This window comes from Puccinia triticina, chromosome 3A (genome assembly GCF_026914185.1).
Source record: "Puccinia triticina chromosome 3A, complete sequence".
NCBI lineage: Eukaryota > Fungi > Basidiomycota > Pucciniomycetes > Pucciniales > Pucciniaceae > Puccinia > Puccinia triticina.
This window is the reverse complement of record NC_070560.1, coordinates 7253698-7272953: the sequence shown is the minus strand read 5'-3', so window position 1 is coordinate 7272953 and position 19256 is coordinate 7253698. Positions and strand designations below refer to the sequence as shown.

The window sequence follows — 19256 nt, the reverse complement described above, 5'->3', positions numbered from 1 at the left end:
TGTATATGTTGGTAGGGCATGGAAACAAAATGAGAAAAGAAAATGTTATCAAGACTTATGGTCTTTTCGATCAGTGTGATTTGGAGTAGGGTTTTTGAGGTCAGGGTTGGGGGAATGGGGATGGGGTTGATTGTCGACGACGGACCAATGGTCGACATTCTCGTCGGATCCGAGGATGACTTCTCTGCCGTCGTTCATCCGGCCTCGGACCGCCGCTTTCCCGACCGACTTGAGGATCGCGCGGCGCGTGACCCCGCGGGCGTCGATGTAGACCAGGCCGACGTTCCGGACCGCGTGGTTGGCGCGGTGGGCGATCTGGCCCGCTTCGGCTCCGTACGCATGCGTCACTACCTCGGTGGTCGTGTCACCCCTATTCCGTTGTTCCATCACATATTATTATCGTGCAAAGATTTCAGACGATCAGGATCAGTGGCCGTCATATGGATTTTCTGACCACCGCCGAAAATTGTTTCGCGATTTCAGAACCAGATTGCTTACGCAGTTGCCAATACTTTCTTGCCCCCGGTCTCGAGCGAATCCATGACAGTGTTGAAAGCGACCAAGCCCTTGTGGACGTATCCGCGGGCGCCGGAGGGAGGTGCGCCAGAGGGGGAGCGTTGGATGCCGGTGGACTTTCCGATGGTATCGCCGACCTTGCCGAAGACGGATCCGACGAGGGAGGCGGCTTTACCGGAGACCTTAGTAGCTGAGCGGGTAAAGCCGAGGACCTTGTCTGCATTGGCATGGGTGGTGGAGGAGAAGGTGATCGGCGCGGCGGCCGGCTTGGCGCTGGCAAGGTACGAGCTGCCGCTTTTCTTGATCATCGAGCTGATCACCTCCGAGCCCGCAAGGATCCCCCGGGAGACCCACTCTGCCCCGCTGAGGATCTGCGAGCCCCCGCCGGCTGGCATGGCGCTCACCTGGGCCGTCGAGTGCCCCGGCCCCTGTGCCGACGGGCTCAGGGATACCATTACAGGCTGTGGCGCCGCTAGCAATAGGTGAGGGGCTCCTGATGGGCCTCCGCCCATAGGGCCTTGGTGCGAAGGTCCCGCTGGATAGGGCGGGGCGTGCGCTGCGATGGCCGGGCCTTGGAATTTGACATATGAAGTTAGTTCCCCACAGATCTCTCCAGTTGATTCATCCATCAGAGCCAAGCGTCCCTCAGATGGAAAGGGTGACTGGGAATAAACAGGAAAAATTCAATCACTGTTATAGAAATGCCTACAAAGCATATATATAGAAAAAGGGCAAGTTGATACAAAACATACCTTGGAAGCCCCATTGGATGTAGATTGGTTTGAAGCAGGTTTTTCTTTCGGGAATGAGGATGAAGCTGAAGGATGTGAGGGGGGAGGTGGAGAGACGGATTTGGAGGGGATCTGGTTGACAGAGAGTAAGGGCTGGCTGGCACTCTGACGGCCGGGGTATTGGGTCCAGCCGGCGAGGATGCTGTCGAGGGTGTCGATGGTATCATCGGGCACATGACTGGCAATGTCGATCCTGACGAGAGCCTGGTGTGCAGCCTTGTTGTCGAGCTCGGCTGGGCCGGCATCCCCTGGGAGGATCGGGACGAGGTAGGAGCGGGGCTGCTGGAAGGAGATCTGGGATGACTGTGAGAGTGGGATGTCGATGAGGCCATCAGCCAGGGAGAGGACCAGCCAGGTCTCGACGGTGGGTTGGCTGGGATGGTTCTGCGCATTAGATTTCTCCAGGTTGCTGTACGGCGGTGGTTCTGAGACCGAGGGGATTGACTTGAGGGCGGTTGAAGGGATGTCGACGAGCTGGAGGTTGAGGACGGTTGCGGCGAAGAGCGTTGAGTCGATCGGCGGGCTGGAGGTGGTTGAGGGGCTGAGCTGGTGTACGGTGACATCGGCTATCGAGAGCAGCAGTGTTCCCTGGGCCATCCTTTGCGCTGGTTGCTGGTGGGCGACTGAAGTGAGCCGAAGTGGTTGCGAATGGCCAACCTCGAGGGGATGCACTGCCTGCCAGCCCCCGTGCGACTGCCAACGGGGCTGCGGCACTTGTACCGAACCCAACACCCGTGTCCCGGAGGCGGGCACGGGCCGTCTCCGTCTCCGGCGGAAACGCCTCCCGCCTCCTCGGCGAGACTCTAGTCAAGCGCGCACTCATACAAACCCTGCAAACTGGTTTCTAGATTTATGGGATCAGACTGAAGCCTGGTCTCCATCTCCTATGATAGTCAGGCCGTCTCAACTGGAGTCCGCGTCACAGAAGACATGCCCCAACTCGTCCAGCGGGGGGACCGGGGACTAGTCCATACATATTCTTGACGGAACATGGCTTGTGTTTTTTGCCAGCCCACATTCGTACCGACTGCCTTGAACATGCCCTCAGGAGCAGTAAGTCCACATCACCACCATACCGGTTGACACCTGTCTCTCTGCAGTGAAAATACGTGTCAGGTCTGTGCCACTGTCAGCATTTCAGGCCACAGTGACTAAAGAGTGTGAAAATTTTGGTGTCTTCTCGTCCAAGTGTTTCTTGAGGGCCACTTCGCTCCCATTCTCGCAATGTTAGAAATGAAGGGCTTCCTGAAATTAGTTTTGATAATCTTTTCTGAACAAGTTCACTCACTCTCAGCAACCTCGACATGGAACCTCGAATGGGTTAGAGATACAGCCAGCAAGGAACTAACAGACCAACGAGATGTCCAAGCGAACATCCAGACTGACCACTCATCTCACCTATTGACATTATTTCCCGCTGCGTGGGATTGTCAGCAATCAAATACCATTAGTAAGTCAAAGCTTAGGGCCTGTACCATAGAGCATGAAAATTGAAATTTCCCAAATTTAGGCCCCGTTTGGCACCAATATAATTATAGGTGATATAATTGCTGATCAATTCAATAAAAAATAGAAAATTCAACATAAAGCCTCCAATTTTTTTTGTAGGCAACCTACAGTGCTGGTCTCTTCAACTGTGAACCCAGAATCAACTTATCCAGCCATCTTCAGCACCATAATACCATTATATCACTTCATATCGGTCAAAAGTGATATAATGGTATTATGGTGCTGAAGATGGCTGAATCAGTTGAATCTGATTTCACAGTTGAAGAGACCAGCACTGTAGGTTGCCTCCAAAAAAAATTGGAGGCTTTATGTTGAATTTTCTATTTTTTATTGAATTAATCAGTGATTATATCACCTATAATTATATTGGTGCCAAACGGGGCCTTATTTGCCACAAACTTTCTTGGGACAAAAACTGAGCCTGGCTAAAATGTAGGCTTGAGCCCAAATGTGAAGAATTTCGACATTTGAACCCTCTGCTAGTTTTCAATTTTTGTGTACAGGGCAAAAAAAGTTGAAATTTTTCACAATTGAGGCCCATGGTACAGGCCCTTATACATAGCTGCCTGAAGTTGAGGCAAATGCTTGCTTGGTGAACAATCTATGCAGTGAGGTTGACAATTGACTCAAACAGACCTTCTTTTTGGGGGGAAGGGTATTCAGAGAATGCCGCAGGTGGTGGACCTGACATTAATAAAACCTCAGATAGTTATGTTGTCAGAGAGGAAAATGAAAAGGATCAACCATATCCAAAAAGGAAAAAGGTAGACCTGGAGCTCCGCCTAGGTCATGTCGAATCAACATGTTGGGTCAACCAACAGCCTGATTCAGGCCCATCACTGCCAGGTTCTAAATCCTTCCCAACCTGGCTTCAACTTCAAGAAAAGATCCAGGATGCCCAAACAGTATCTGACATACTTCCCTGGAAAATTTTGCCACTTATGAACCAATATCTTGGTAAAAATACCCCTCCGGAAGTGCTTAAATTTGGCGGACCAGGGACCACAGGAGATATTCCCAATTCCACCAACACAGAAATCAAAGCAAGGCTTACTGAATCCTCAAGACTTATTGAAGGGTATGTCCCCAAAATCTACCAACTAGGTCAAGACTCAAGGAATACTATTGGATATACATCCAAAGGAAAAGAGAGCTTAAGCCAGCTTCAAAGTGGAGAAGATTTGACAAAATCTCAAGGAAAATCATGTGCTTTGTTGGATCATCCCAGAGTTTTGATTAATCAACCCAATTGGGAAGTTGCCAATCATACAGAACAGGAAAAAACAACCAGAGAATTTCAATTGGAGGGTGTAAATAGCAAGATTTGGGCATGGATTTCTGTTGTCTGGGGCCGGGTTCAAAAATTAATAGAAAATGAGTTAACTGCCCATGTGGACCCAATAATACCTACTTTGGCCCAGGCCTGTCTTTCCAATTGTGAAAGAAATTCAGGTTTGGTCTCTGAAAAAGGAGGAACCTTGGTTGGGGCACAGGCTTTCCATGAAAGCATAAAAGAGACATGTTATGAATTGTGCGCAGTCAATTTCAGAGTCCTACAACTCTTGGGAGCTAGCTACTTCAAAATTTCTTATCTTGAAGAACAGAAAAAATTCATACAACGGCTTTTAGCCAGCATGGAGAAGAGCTTGTTGGGCTGGTCAAATCACTGGATTCACAATGACATGCAATCTGCTCTCAATTTGGATAAAGGTCTTTTTCAGAAAATATTAAAAGTCTTCAGCTCAATGGATCAAGAACATCTGGCCTACAAAATACATCCATTTTCAGGATCAACCTTGCGGAGAACCAAATACTGCTCAGATAAGAAAGTTTTGATGATGGAATCTGTTGTGGGTATTTTGGGCTATTACTACAAAAACACAAACTACAAGAAATGGGTTCATGCTTTTGAAGAAGATATCTATTTTGTGATTGAAGCTTCTGGTTTTGGGTTTGGATGGTTAACCAGAGGATACAAAGAATCCCGCAGCAGGTTGACAAGTGAAAATAAAGAAAAATTACTCCCTTGGGATGCACCCTTCTCCCCTGAATCAATTTCAGAATATACACACAGAAGACATTCACATCTGATCTTCACATATGAAAAACTGGTTGAACCAATTCTTGATGTGAAAATACAAAAGCAGACAAAAGCAAATTTTGTTTACTCCCAATCATCCTCTTTACAGAATCATGAAGATCCAACAACTTGGTGGATAGCAAGGATGAAAGTGCACAGGATAACTGAAGTTCCTCCAGAATCAAACCAAGCCTGGAATTGAAAACAAAAATAATAAAAAACTATATCAAAGCTGCACTGGAAAAGAGATTAAGGAGCCAATATTTACCAAATCTTGAGGTCCCTGATTACCAATGCTTTGTTTTTGATCAAGTTGATAAGATATATGATTTTCTTTGGTCAATTCATACACATTTTCTCACACATTTGGGCTGTGAACAATGGGAGGGAGCTTTCTACAACCAACAAAAATCAGTTTACTCATACCATGAATCATTTTTTGTTTGGGACAAGAGAGATCCACCAATCAATTCCAAAAGAATTGAAGGAACTGAAATTCCTACTCATGCATTTCCAGGAAAAATAGTTGAGAATTTGATGATCAGGCTGTTTTTCTTGAACAGGAACATTAAGCAGAATTCATATAAATCCAAAACAACTAATGATAGCCACATGTATTATGTAGAAATCACAGAGGAAGGCTAAACTTGTTGATCAGAATCAGCACCTGGAGATATCAGCCCACCTGGTATACATATCAAAAAGAAGACAAACTTCAAGATTTTAAGCTCTTGAGACTGTTTCCATGGAGCTCTCCATTGCCAAAATCAATCAGGAAGCTTCCTGCAAATCTTGAACTTGAATTTCAACCTCCTCACAAAGATAAAATAAAAGAATGGGTAAAAGGAATTGGATTGAAAATACAAAACATACTTGTGGTCCTCAACCAACTTAACAAAGCCCCTCAAACAGATTTTCTGGGGAGTTCCGTGGAGGATCTCTCCATAGAAGGAGCTTCCTCACTATCACTCAACTGTAGGGGGAATAGGTGTAATTTCCACTGCAAAGAAACTCAAAAACAGCCTTTATAAGTTGAATAGAATCCATTGAAAAACTGCATCAAAAGTCCTTCAGCCTTGTCTTCTGCTCAGATTTTGGTGCCTTTGGCTTTCCCTTGGTCAACTAAACTATAAAGTAAAAGGCTCCCAGCCAACTGGTAGTTTATGCTATATCCTGCCCCATGCGGTATGTTATAATACACATGCGAGGGGTGGCCTCGGAGCCTGTCAGTGCTACATAGATTGCGCCTTCCACCAGGGGTACCGGTGTTAACTTCATTAAGTAAGGGTGTTCAACGCTCAATATATTTAATTTCATAAATTGCGGTTGGCAGGAATTACATGAACAGTCCTTTGCAAAAAGTGATTTGCGAGTTTATTTTTACGCATCCAGATGTCTAATTGAAATGATTTGAGAGGCACAATTTGAGAAACATGCAAGCCTACCTTGCAATGTCTTGATTTTTTTTTTCCATTTGAGAGAGTCTGTGCAGCTACACTTGATGTCCAACTTCGTGCCAGTTGATTTGGATGTTGACGTGCTCCTGTGGAGCGATTTACAAATATATCAAGTGAGATCATGGATTTCATGACATTGGTAACAACAATAACTGAAAATGTTCAGAATGCTACAGCAACAAAAATGGACGACAAGGGCGTAAAAATGTGGGAAAAGTATTGCTTGTTTGCTCCGTGAGAAAATGAAGATCGCGTCTGACTTGTCTTTATCCGGCGTTCCCTATTGTTGTGAGTAGATATTTGTTCGTTGCCATTCCGTCAGATTCGACTTAGGACCCATGTCTACTACCACCTGCGGCCCGTTTCTTCTTGTCGTTGTAATCTTTGAAAAGTCTATGAAAATACTCCAGCAGATCATAAGTATACTCGACAAAGCTTAGAAGCAAGGGGAATATATGCATACTTGAAGACATGTTGACCGAACCATGATCGAGTGCTACTATCAATCAACGCTATAAGAGGCTTGGTATAATCGTCTTTGAGCAGAAGCCTGAGGCCGCTTGGTTCAGACCGGACCTCTTTTAGCTCGGACAAGAGTACTTGCCAGATGATGGTCAGTTTGTTGATCTGAAGCATCACAATCCGATCCGTCGTCAAAATACAAACTGAATCTTGATCGTTTGGAAGTTCGACGTGGGCCACGTATTTGCAAGAATAAAGTTTGCCATTGTCGGCCGATCTCAACCAGTCCTGTCCCTGGGCTTCACGGAGGCTGTAAGGCTGGGCAGATACATGGAATCAGATTGTCAAGTCGAATCCGATAGGGCCAGAGGTAATCATGAGAAGGCCGAAAGGAACCTACTCGGAGGATTCCATCGTACGATATGTGACGTGGTAATCGACACCGGCCGCCCCGGCTCGGATCGAAAGCTGTTGTAGCGTTTCTGAGACCACCAGAAACATTACTCAAAAAATCAAAAGTTCCCACGGCCGGCTTTGCCACAACTCTGCAAAGGACACACAAATCTATCAGGGCGATACAGATACACGTGAGCGTGATTTGATTTCTCTTACCCTACTAATCCTTTACCCACACCCTTGAAGAACCCAACAGCGCCTCCATTTTCGGCACCTTGAATTGGTTTCATCTACTCCCCATGACAAACAGATCAACACACAACAATCTGGAGCAATGGTGAAGGACATATGAGCTTACAGCCACGCCCTGGATCCCACTGGCCAACGAGTTCAAGAATGCGCTTGTTCCAGTGGCCAAGCCGTTGATCTTATTGCGGTTGCGGAATTGCCGGCGCTGCCTCTCGCGAGCCCAATCCGAGTCCAAGGCAGCGGCAGAGAGTCCTTTGAGTGTTCATGTGGAATAAAAGCAATGTAAGTTGGTCGCTAAAGTAAAAGGACCATGTAATATATCAACTGACCCTTGCTGACAGACCCGGTGATCTTGGACACACTGTCTGTGACCCCGAAGGCACTTTTCTTTACAAGGCTGGTAGCTCCCTATTGCACGTTGCACAAATTTTATTGGGTGGGTCAATAAGAAATAGTGGTAAAAGGCATGGCTGAGAGATAGTGACTTACTCGGGCAATCCCAACACCCAGTTCACTACCGCCGTGTAACACGACGCCATTGAAAGGTTCGTAAAACAGATCTTGGACACCTGAACTAACATTGCTGAAGAGGCCGGCGGGGTTACCGAGAAAATCAGCAGATGCAAGGACCCGATACAATTGCGACAGTCCTTCATTCTGGTAATGCTGGATTAGCCGCGCCATGAGTTGGTTTTGCGACATCCTGGCATTCTCTATTTTTAGTTGATTCAACATCAAGGGTGCGCCGCTGATTGTACCGATCGCCATGGTTACTGCGTTAAGCAAAAAATACAATGGGTTTCGAGAATCGAACGTCCTGCGAAAGTCAAACATTTCAGGATACAAGTAGTTGATCAATCTCAAAGCGAACTAACCTCTCAGTGGCATCTATGCTTTCCTGCCTCTCAAACGAAATCACAATCGCAAACGGCTGCAAATGCAAAAGTTCAAAGTATAAATCCAGTCCTCCCCCTTCCGACGCCGGCTCGGGTATTCCGACAGGATCTGCGATAAGTTGGCTGATAAGGTTTCCCAGAAAGGTCAGTTTTCGTGCTGATAAAGGACCACGAAAGAGAGACCGAAGTACTTGACATGTTCGCGATTCCACGATGCCCCAGAAAATTTCGTAAAGCCCATGAGCGCGATTACAAAGGACTCATCCATCTCAAGAGACATTTTTTGCAACAGCACTGTGGCATACTTGATGTAAACAACACCATGTTCTGGGGATTGGAAAAATCATCAGATTGGAAGTGTTCTATTACCACTTTGAAATCGCACTGACTGTCATCCTTAACGACGTTCGCTTTGATCTGCAAGTTAGGACGGGTCTCTACCGCCTTGGGATCCGCGGAAAGGTCGGTAGGGCGGAACAAGACAGGAAAGAGCGCGCCGTTCAATTGATTGTCCAATTGGATCCAGCATATCACGACTCCGTAGGCTTGCTGGAGCTGGCTTTCTTCGTAAGTGATGTCGATTCCTCGGAAAGAGCCGTAAACCAGTTCTCGCATTCTCTTATCTATGATAGAGATTCCTATTCCTTCCAAGCTGATGGAAGCAGTGACCAAAGTGATGGGCTCCACGGTGGTGGCCTCGAATACAGCATCACCTATGCTGCTGAAGCTGTCGGAACGCTGGATTGGAGCCCCTTGGCCACTCTTCCTGGCTACCTTCCAAACATTAGTGGCTTCATTATAGTCAGAAACAACTAGCACCTGTGCCTGCCCTTCGACTACTACATCAAAGGCAAGCTTTTGCCCCGATTTCTAAACATTTAAGGAAGTAAGTATTGGCATGTTTCCTTATTCAAGCTGGTACACTACTCACGTGCGTCCGAACTGGCTCCAACTGTCCAACTTCCAGCACGTGCACATCTCTCAGAACAATAGGTGGCAATGGCTTGGAAGACGATCCTTCTGCTTGTCGGAACAAAACTACACGAATCAAGCTTTGTAAGCCAGCGGCAGGATCGTCCCATGCATAGGGGATTGCAGTATCAGGCCGAGATTCGTAAAACTTCGTGACTCCCAAGTTTTCTTTGTTAGTACCATTGATGACCTGTTGTATGATTGAACCAAGTTAGCAAGGTAGATAGATATATTTTGTGCTCAATTCAAGCGTGAGTTGAAGGCGTACTGTCTGCCCAAAGTGCAACACAGAGCTACTGTTGTTGCGGAACAAAATGGGCCACTGAGTACGATTGACGTTGAGTTTGATGAAGATGGATGGGCCTTGAAGCAGGATTTCGACATGAACCAGTGTTTCTTCATTCTGTGGATCGGGCACTCGTATGTAGACTTTCCCCACATTTTGTATTCGAAAGGGTTTGGACCTGTAGCGGCCAGAATGTGAATTTGTTTGGAGTAGATACTCAAGTGGGGAATGGCTAAAAGACTGACCACCGTTTACCCATAGGGGATTCAAAAGCCACGACTAACTGCGGATCGGAGCTCCTCATGAAAAGACTTAATAGGGCACGTTTTCCAGGTTTGACAATTGACATCTGATCCGAAACATCTTCTCGAAGGCATATTGGTAGGTCCGCCTCGTTCTTTATGATGAAACGAGGGTAGATTACTACCACCTTAGTGAGTTTGTACTGGAAAAAAGAGAAACCAAAAACGTCAACTCAGTTCAAGCATTCAACATTGATGTCATGATAGATCGCGTGTCTCGCACCTTTCCAAGTCCCTCAGAAACTGTCAATCCAACCCGGTACTCTGAAGTTTTTGTTGAAGTTTGCATAGTTACTTGCTGATTAGCTCCAACGACGTCAAAATTTATGCCCTGATTTTGGGTAGCATTGTCAGTATTTGTAAGCTCAGTTGGGAATAAAACTCTCAACAACCTTGGACCAATTCGAATCCCCGACTCGTATAATCGCACGGTTTCGTTTGTCATCGCCAAGGTGCGAGAACAACAACGGGCGAGGTTCCTTGCGACGACTAGCATCTAACATGCCCCAACAAATATCAAGATCAAATTCCGGGTAAGATCAACCCTGCGAAGACTTACTTCCGCACAAATTCTGCCCGGCAACCTTTTTAGCTTTACCAATGAACGGTTTGGAATTTATCGAAAAGTCGAGCCCGGTCTTGTCTACAAAAAAGATAGGACGGATAAGATACGGTGTAATTTTCCCTCCGAATCAAATAAAAAAAGGGGAGGGCGTACTGATTACCACGTAAGGACTGTAAATTTGAACTTTGAATGCTCCACCTGACAAAGGGTACCGCCTGGATGTTTGTTTCGGATAATTAGTTCAGGATAGCGGTAAATTGTTCTTGTTCTAAGGAAGGAACCAACATATAATGAAGCCCGAGATTGAGGGCCAGGCCGTCTTCGTCCATGACGGACATCCGATTTTCTAGAGGCACATCTTCAGGATTATTCGTGTTCACTACGGCATATTGACTTTTCATGCCGACCATTCCCTCGTCCTTGAATTCTATTCCTAGCAACATCAAGTCCATCATGTTGACGATGTGCACAGGAAACAGCTCGCCTTTTTTCAAAAATGTCGAGTAATTTTTGTCCAAATGTATGGTACAGTTGATGTCGAATGGAAGTAGATTTTCTATTTCAATCGGCGCGCGCAAGCACAACGTGATTTTGGGATAATACCTGAACAGTTTTTTGAGTTTAGTTAACATGTGGATTTTGAAAACCCGTGCCATGGTATGAGAAAAAGATACTAACCGGACTGTGCTATCCTCTTGGTCATAGATTGTGGTGGCATTGAAGCGATGTGATGGTTCCTGTCGATCAGTGGCCGCACAGGTTATAGTTCGCACGGGTTGCTTCACCAGATCTGTCCATCCGAGCGCCTTTTCTGACCACGCAAAATGATTTCTCGCTGAGACACGTGTATTTTTTAGCCAACACAATTCAACAAACGGACTGATAGGCAATTGCGGGCTTACAACTGGCCGGACGTATTTTGATTTTTTGGTGGTAAGCTGCCTGTATTGGAACTGAGCAGGATTGTTTCGGTGCTGGTATCCGAGATTGCCGAGTCAGCCAAGTTGACAAACACGAGAAGAAGCAAATACATGAACTCGCCAATTCTGTAAGGTTCACGAATCAGCGTGTCACTCATGTTGAAGATGCCCATCTCGATGGGAAACAGTGTATCATTTCGAACTTGGAAGGTTGAACGGAAGGTTACGACCTTGACGTTGTCTATGATTTCGACATGACATAGCAACCGATGAGTGACTTTGTCGATGGATGGTCGTAACGGGTAAACTTCATCGCCTTCCCTAACTACTGATATTCCGCCAACTGAAGTCCATCCAGCGTCTTGAAGTACCAGCCCCAACGTATGTTGGGTGGAAGGAGAAACATTCTGAGCAAAACCAAGTCAGCATGGGTGGATGCGGATAGGTAAAATTACAAAGAAACTCACTTCACGGGTCGATTTCCAATCTTCAAAACGCCAAGATAGTTCTTTACCATCCTCAACCACATGATCTTCACCACTGTGAGAACCATCGTCCAACTCGGCCCATAATTTGAGAGAATATCCGGTGAAATTTTTTATTGCGTAGGGCGCAGTCACACCGCGTTTACGATGTAACAAGTTCTCGCCTTCCCGGCCCCAAATTTCAGCCCCAGTCATGACAATATCCATAAAGGTAGCCGTCAAATTTATTTCTAAGCGTTCCTTGGAATCCAGAGACAGTCCGGTCTGCGCGGGAGATCCGGAGCGAGTCATCTAAAGTAACGGAATAGTTCAGTAGCAGTTTTAGACTGAACTAGGGTGCGGTACCGACTTGAAATGACATAGGCCATGGTTCCATGAGCGGTTCCCAATGAGAATTGGCCAAGTTGTAATCTTTATAGCAAAAAGAAAACAACTTTTAGCCCAGTCACGAGATCGAATGATGAGAAACAAGACATACAGTTGATCGCAAACGTAATTGAAGTCTCAAGCGAAAGCTAACATGACAAATTGTTATTAGCGCCGGCCGAGATGCCATTCTAACCTGAACGTCTTACCTCGTGGGACCAATTGCTGGCACTTAATTCGAAGTCCCTGGTGTGAAAATCCAAAAGAGGTTGCTCGTGAAGGTCACCGATCAGCACAACTTGAAGCTTATCTATCAGGACCGAGAGCTGGGAGAAAAAAAAACTATTAGCCATCCGGACAATTTATGAAAGTAAACGGTAAAAGCAACCTTTTCTGGAGTGTGAGTGGGAGTTGTGGGGCTTGTTGAGAGGACAGAGGGAGACCGCGGTACAACAGTTTGATTCTCAGAACCAGCGTCGTGAGCTACCTCTCCAGCTGCGGGGGCAACTTGAGAGAAATCGAGCGCTTTGCAATACACCGAATATACTAATAAGAAGTCTCTATACGACAGCCTGAGAATAAGCGGTGTAGTATGGGCGTGCATAGAAACCTGTTTATGCCCATCTTGCGGTACATCAGCCAACGAAAAGCTCATTGTACATGCGTCCAAGAATTTAACGCCGTTCTGGAGATCATTCATTGTTCCCAACGACATAGACATGTCTATTACCATGACAGTTAAGACCTGCTGTTGGTTTATTGAAAACTTGTCGATAATCAGATGTACCGAATCGCTATCACTTTTTTCGGGATCTGAAATGATGGTCAGCTTTGGTTTGATCACATTAACAGAATAATGGAAAGTCGAAGTGAGCTGAGTTTCTGAGGGTATCGATTTAGACAGATCTTGCGGTGACTCGGCGGCTGTCGTATTTGCTTGTGATCCGGAATCCGTAAGAAATGCTTGAATGGCAAAGAGAAAATCCAAGGAAAGGATGAGATTCGGAGAATCGAGTTCCAAGTTAACACTGCTGCATGCTTCTGTCTGTTTATAGCTGAGCGCCAGTTGATCGCCATCATGATCGGCGACGGGGACAATCTCACGAAACTTGGTAGCCTTCCAAGCGCGTGTGTCAATCGTCCGTAGAGCTTTCAAAAGCGTTTCCGCCTTCATCGATCCGTCGGATTTGGTGTTACAAAACGTTCGAATGCCAGTTAATGAAAACTTAGCTAAACTGTTGTCTCGGACGGTTTCAGTAGGCGTAATTGTGGCATCAAACAACTCCAATGTTACATTGGTTACTGTGAAAGCCAGTTCCATCGTGATCCAAACATCTACAGCGTGCGAGTTCGAATTGGAAGACACTTGCGAGTTTTGTTGTAGCAAGCGAGGCTTGGAGACCTGGGACTTAGAGGTTGGGTGCGAAAGGTGCGAATCGCGGTGTGACACAGATTTGGGACGTGTTGACTCTTCATTCAATTCGCTCAAATCAAGTATTTTGGGGATCGAGGACGCAAGGGCCAACAAAGCAACGTACTGTGGCTGTGTTAAATTGATCTTCACGTCTGACATGTGGGCCACGATCTGCATCAATCAGGAATCATTTAAGCATATCAACATTAGCCGCAGTGCACAACTTTTTCAGTGAATGGGTTAGGAATAAATATCTGACTGACATCACTATCAGGTGATTGCCCACTGCCACGAAATCGCTCGACTGAGTTGAAGGCAGCCATGATGAGATCGATGTTAACATCACCCAATATTTCCAAAGTGTCCGGTTTTCCTTGGGTAGACAGCTCAGAAGTAAGACGAATGTTATGAAGCCCCGCCTTGGTTGTGGTCAACAGTTCATCCCCGCTTCCTGAAAAGGAATTGGATGCGTTGATTTCACCCAAGTATGCAATCAATGAGTCTGTCGAGCTGCTGTCGAGAGGGAAGATGATGATAGGTGTTCGGATCAAAATGTCGTAGTGCATCTTTGTGGTCGTCTGGGATAAGTCGTTGGCTTGTTGGCGCGCAGCTGCACTAGCAGCATCCATAACAGCTTTCATTTGAGCGAATTTGGAGAAGAATAAAAGCAGGCGGTGCCAAATGTTTTCAACGATGGTGAATTGAATCGATCCAGACCTCAGATAGACCATCGAATCGTGCCCGCTGTCTCCTTTCAAAAACGTCTCATACTGGAAATTAGCCAAATCATCGCCCTGGATCTCGACGAGGCGCCTGAACTTCGTGTTCTTTGATTCAACTGTATCGTCCTCTACCGTCAGATTGCCTAAGCGAGCATTGACACGCATTGTCGGTCCATTCAACAAAACCGAAAAATCCGCCGAAGATAATGCTAGAGTCGCAAGTCTACATCCATCATCATTGAATAGAAACGCGATGGTTCGCATCCTGAGCTTGACCCTTATTTTGTCAAGTGTCGAATCAGATGCGGACTGATCGAGGGCTAGAGGTGGGCGATCAGAATTTGGTGCGTCATCGGATGCGTTAGGGCTAGGATCTGCATCGGTAAATGTATTCATAATCCAATCAAAGAGCTCGAGCTGAGTAGTACAGGATAGAAAAAAAATGAGTTCACGCGCAAAATCTTAAGGATTGGCAGCCGGATAAGGGAACTAGAGCTCACAATCGTGGGCCGAGTGACAACGATGTTGATAGTAGACAAATCTGCATCAACGGACTGTACATAGAGCATCAGTGCGTATTAGTTCACCCGCAGAGTTTATTATTTTCCGCTTACTTTACCAATACCCTCGTATAGCGTCATGAATTCGGGATGGTCGGTTTGGACTTGGGTGTACTTAAATTTGACAAGGTCTTTCTTCTCAGCTTGCGGATCTTCAAGAACTTCAGAAGTGACAAGGTTCTTGAAAGCGGGGTACATGTGACTTGTTTTTGGCGCTACTTGATCGGCAATGTACATCGACGACAGAGTGATCTCAACAACCAAATCGAAATTCCGCAGGCTCAAACCGAAGTAGAAACCTTCCAAAACGGAATCGACAAGCCTTTGCTCTTCGCCACTTTTCGGGTCAGTCTTCGATATCGCGACAATGAGTTTTCCGACAGTAAACAGGAGTTGGAAGTTATTTTGCCTAAAATTAACAGACTTTCATAACAAGGGATAAAATTCAGCTGACCGGTGGTTGCGATGAAGCTTGTATGATATCAACCATACCTGTTCAGCCTGGGATAAATCAGGCGCTTCAAAAAACTCGTCATCTTCACCAGGATTAGTCACTTCGCGGACATGGCTTGGCGGACGTTCATCGTCACTAAGATCATAAGTTAAACTAGCCTCATTTGAGAAGAACGCCGGCATTCGAAACGACTGTTTTTTCTGCTTTCGTGACGACTTGTTTTGATTATGGGGCGGTTTGAGAGTAGTCTCTTTTTGCTTCTCATCCTCAGAAGCTTTCTTAGTCTCCGATTCATCGGAGAAGTTCGGTAAAGCAACGTCGATCATGGACATGACAATGTTGTATTTTCGATCGGAGAAGTTTACGCGGAGTTCAGGTAAGTCGCCTTGCACTTTGAAGCGGGTGAGGTTGGGGGCATTGTCGACCATGCAGTTAAACACGTTAAAACTCATCGAGATTCGCTCTATGAGGTGTGCCTCTTCGTGTCCCCTTGGTTCATCCAAAGCTACGAGGCATTTCTCAAAGGATTTGTCCAATAGGAGCTGTTGATTGATTAAAATAAGATCAGGGTTCACAGTACCAGAAAGTTCGGAGAATGAGCTCACTTGAGTGTCCGTCAATTCGACGTGAAACTGGTCATACATCATCGACTCCAATTGGGCGTAGTCATCGTTTGTATATTGTCGATTTTGTTTCGCCTTGATCGTCTCGAGGCGGTCTTGCGACATCAGTTTGCTAGATACGGCGATGTGACCAACATCAAGTATTATGTGATGGCAGTCGTGCCTAGTAACATCCTGTGGAATAATGATAATTGGACTGAATTGAGGGTATTATGCGGTTAGCTGTTGGATGAGATGTACAGATGCATTTCATCAAACACTGACGCATTCATGTCAACCTTGATATCGACGGTTTTATGGGTCTGTAAAGCAAATTCAAGCCCTGCCCTCGTGTCTTGACGAATGCCTTCGAGTGTTGAGCTGGCAACATCGATAAGTGCCCCCACGGACTCAAGTTGGCTAGCTGGTGGACGGAAGAATTTAGTTGCGTCCTCCAAGTAATTGGGGTGATAAACAATTTCCATGTGCCTCATATTGAGTGTGATCGCATTGTCGGCTCGGTCATCAAGAGGCTTATGCTCAAACTTCAAGAAAAAGAACGGATCCGGCTCCATCGGCTTGCTTGCTAGATCGCCGTCAGCACTAGGGGTGAGTCGTTGCAAATTCGGACTTTCACCGGGTCTTCTGGATCGCATTTCCTTGACTCTGACGATCTGAGGATGTTTACTATTCTTGACAGTTCCATCATAGACTCGCAGACCAGCCAAGCTAAGACTTAGCTCCATATTCTCAGTCCTTTGTAGAGTATCAGCTGAAAAGCCATCGAACACGAGAGATATGATGTTGTGTCCAGAGCCACCTTGCGCTGAACCTCCTGGTGATTTTCCTGAACGAAGAGTGAACGATCCAGTCCTTAGCTCGGTACGAATGTTCATGAGTATGGCATCTCGGGGCAGATCTATAGCGGAAGACGCGGCATCTCGCTCGTCCCATTCAATCGCATCATATAGCTGTTTCTTCTCTTCTTCACTCAAGACGCCATCGGTTTGTCCCGAGTCGTGTCCGCGTTCTGCGTCAGCTTGACCGCCACCCCAAATCCATCCCATCCAACCAGTTTTCGCGGCTGCGTTCGTATTAATTTCTCCTTTTTGAGCTGTTATCCTCTCCTTACGCATCTCGGATCTCGCCAGAGACCTGTAAAATCTGATGTCTTGATAATCGAGCCTCTGTTCCAGTTCCATCAACTCGGGCTTTGATTCAAAATGTCACATCAAAATGTGAATCAAAAAAACATCCCTGGAGGTCAAGTTAAGAAAACGAAATCAGACCGACAGTGTCTTCTGGAAGAGCGCCTTGTTGAACTGCTTTGAACAACCCGATGTAAATTTTACGATCATCCCTCCTTTGACGCAAATAATCCCAGCTCAATTTGTAAGCCCTTTGATGGACTTCGTGCTTCGTGACTGCGAGGGCGAAAGACCATAGTGCTTTGGCCTTGCTTTCGACCATATCATGCTCACTCGGCCGAAATCGCAAGTACTCGCGATGTCTGGTGTAGAAATGGAATAAATCTAGACATGAAAGCGCGTCTCGATATTGGTCTGCGTCAATCAAAAATGCCAATTCCTCAAAAGTTAGCTCGCAATTGATTTTGGCCAGTTCTTTCGTTGGATGCTTTCGGAGTATCAGCTTTCCTTCGCCGCTGACGGGTTTCAAGGCATATTGATGATCAGGCAGAGTATTGGGATTTGCGTCGGAGTCCGATGTTTCAGTTCTGGCGATCATGTTTGTAAATCGCTCTTGAAATTCTTCCGGGCTGTCAAGATTAGCCAGTGAGATTGAATCGGTGTTGAAGTAGATTGCTAAGGAATCAAGCTTTGTAAGCTTGTGGACACCAGTCTTGGAGCCTACGATAAAGCTTTCTTGCCAATTCTCGTCGGTCGATACGGCCGAGAGTTCGGCCAAAGTAAACCCAATTGAAAACGGATGACCGGGAACTGAAAGTTTGTCTTCGTATCGAATGTGAACGTTTTTTATTCTGAGTTGTAGATTGTCCAGGATCTTGTTTGTCATTGCAGCAACGAAGGACTCGTTTTTATTTGCTTCTTCGCTATTATCCGTGGTGGCGGCGGTGGGCGACAGCAATAACTCCGAATTCTTCAGTTTTTCCATCTTCGATGCCTGTTTTCTTTTCTCGTCTTCTTCAGAATCGAAATTATTTTCACTTCGGGGTACAGCCAAAAGGTAGATATTTTCGATGACCGCCTTGACGGGACGGCTCTACGTGAAATGTATCAACAAGGTCTTGAATTAGCAAAGCTCCAGGGTGATCGTACACATGACTTACCCCTAGGGCCGTCCATCTGAATGATGCGATGCGTAAAGAAGCGAAAAAAGAACCTGATTAGTGATTAAAAATAAAAAATAGAAAATAAAAACGGGTTTACTGACGGTACTGTTAAAATCAAACTACTGATTGATCCATCGAGCACATCCACAGGTAACCTGAACTTGTCCAACGCGCCTTTCTTAAGCTTTAAATCCCTAATAATTATAATAACGATATAGGTGAGAATCAAGCAGGAGGGTGGAACGTGACGAGAAGGAAGCATGTGGTCAAACTAACTTGAGTTTGATATCACCACCCCATATTCCAACGTTAAGCTGCTTAGGATTGAAGTTTTCGACATAGGCTGATAAAACTTGGTTTAGCACCTACAAGGGAGCACATCAGTTTTCTTTTTCATTCAGAAGGCTGGTAAAATTTCTTAGGCTCAGCAAGTCAACTTACAGAGGAGACCACACTTTCAAGCACCATGTCTGTTCAGCAACCGAGTGGAGCTGGTAATACGGAAGCTCAAGTGCTCGAGTTGACAACCAAGGTTAGCTTATAGACACGGGTGATTGGGTCCTTTAGAATTTGTGGTTAAGCTGATGTCGATGTGCTGATTTTCATAACCTTCCCGTCCGCATATCGAATCGGCGAATATCTGTTCAAGTTGTATCGAGCAGTCGGTTATGGCCTGTTTATGGCACTGTAGAGAGTTTAGGGGAACGCCGAACGACTGATCACCTTGAATTGACGTCATGTCAGTGTATCACATGACATGTCACAGCCTCCACTCCCGCCAGCCATGCGCGGTGCGCGACGAACAGCATGTATTAGGGGGGTTCACGTTGCAAAAAAAGCAATGCTGATTTCGCCTGCTCATGCAGCTGTGAGTAAGGTTTATGCCTTGCAGATTGCTTCCAAAGGGGAGCTGCCCAGCCAAACCTTTTTGTTTTCTCACG

The 19256-nt window shown here is 46.0% G+C and overlaps 2 protein-coding genes across 2 annotated transcripts; both read right to left on the bottom strand.

Moving 5' to 3' along the window:
- Positions 1–48: 48 nt before the first annotated feature.
- PtA15_3A790 (uncharacterized protein) lies at positions 49–1904 on the bottom strand (the record flags this gene model as incomplete). Its single annotated transcript, XM_053167793.1, has 3 exons — positions 49–370; positions 499–1178; positions 1269–1904. 3 exons carry the CDS (start codon positions 1902–1904, stop codon positions 49–51), a joined length of 1638 nt encoding a protein of 545 aa, XP_053018975.1.
- A 4778-nt stretch (positions 1905–6682) lies between these two features.
- PtA15_3A789 (uncharacterized protein) lies at positions 6683–18783 on the bottom strand (the record flags this gene model as incomplete). Its single annotated transcript, XM_053167791.1, has 37 exons — positions 6683–6746; positions 6817–7133; positions 7216–7360; positions 7428–7501; positions 7570–7712; positions 7790–7868; positions 7950–8277; positions 8336–8479; positions 8548–8683; positions 8746–9226; positions 9288–9518; positions 9597–9792; positions 9860–10059; positions 10140–10247; positions 10309–10412; positions 10476–10559; positions 10635–10696; positions 10767–11084; positions 11160–11316; positions 11384–11455; positions 11523–11808; positions 11869–12177; positions 12236–12297; positions 12365–12401; positions 12462–12578; positions 12641–13837; positions 13930–14805; positions 14889–14942; positions 15003–15371; positions 15441–15944; positions 16008–16221; positions 16290–17215; positions 17298–18245; positions 18313–18328; positions 18417–18509; positions 18592–18680; positions 18757–18783. 37 exons carry the CDS (start codon positions 18781–18783, stop codon positions 6683–6685), a joined length of 9567 nt encoding a protein of 3188 aa, XP_053018974.1.
- Between the last annotated feature and the right edge of the window lie 473 nt (positions 18784–19256).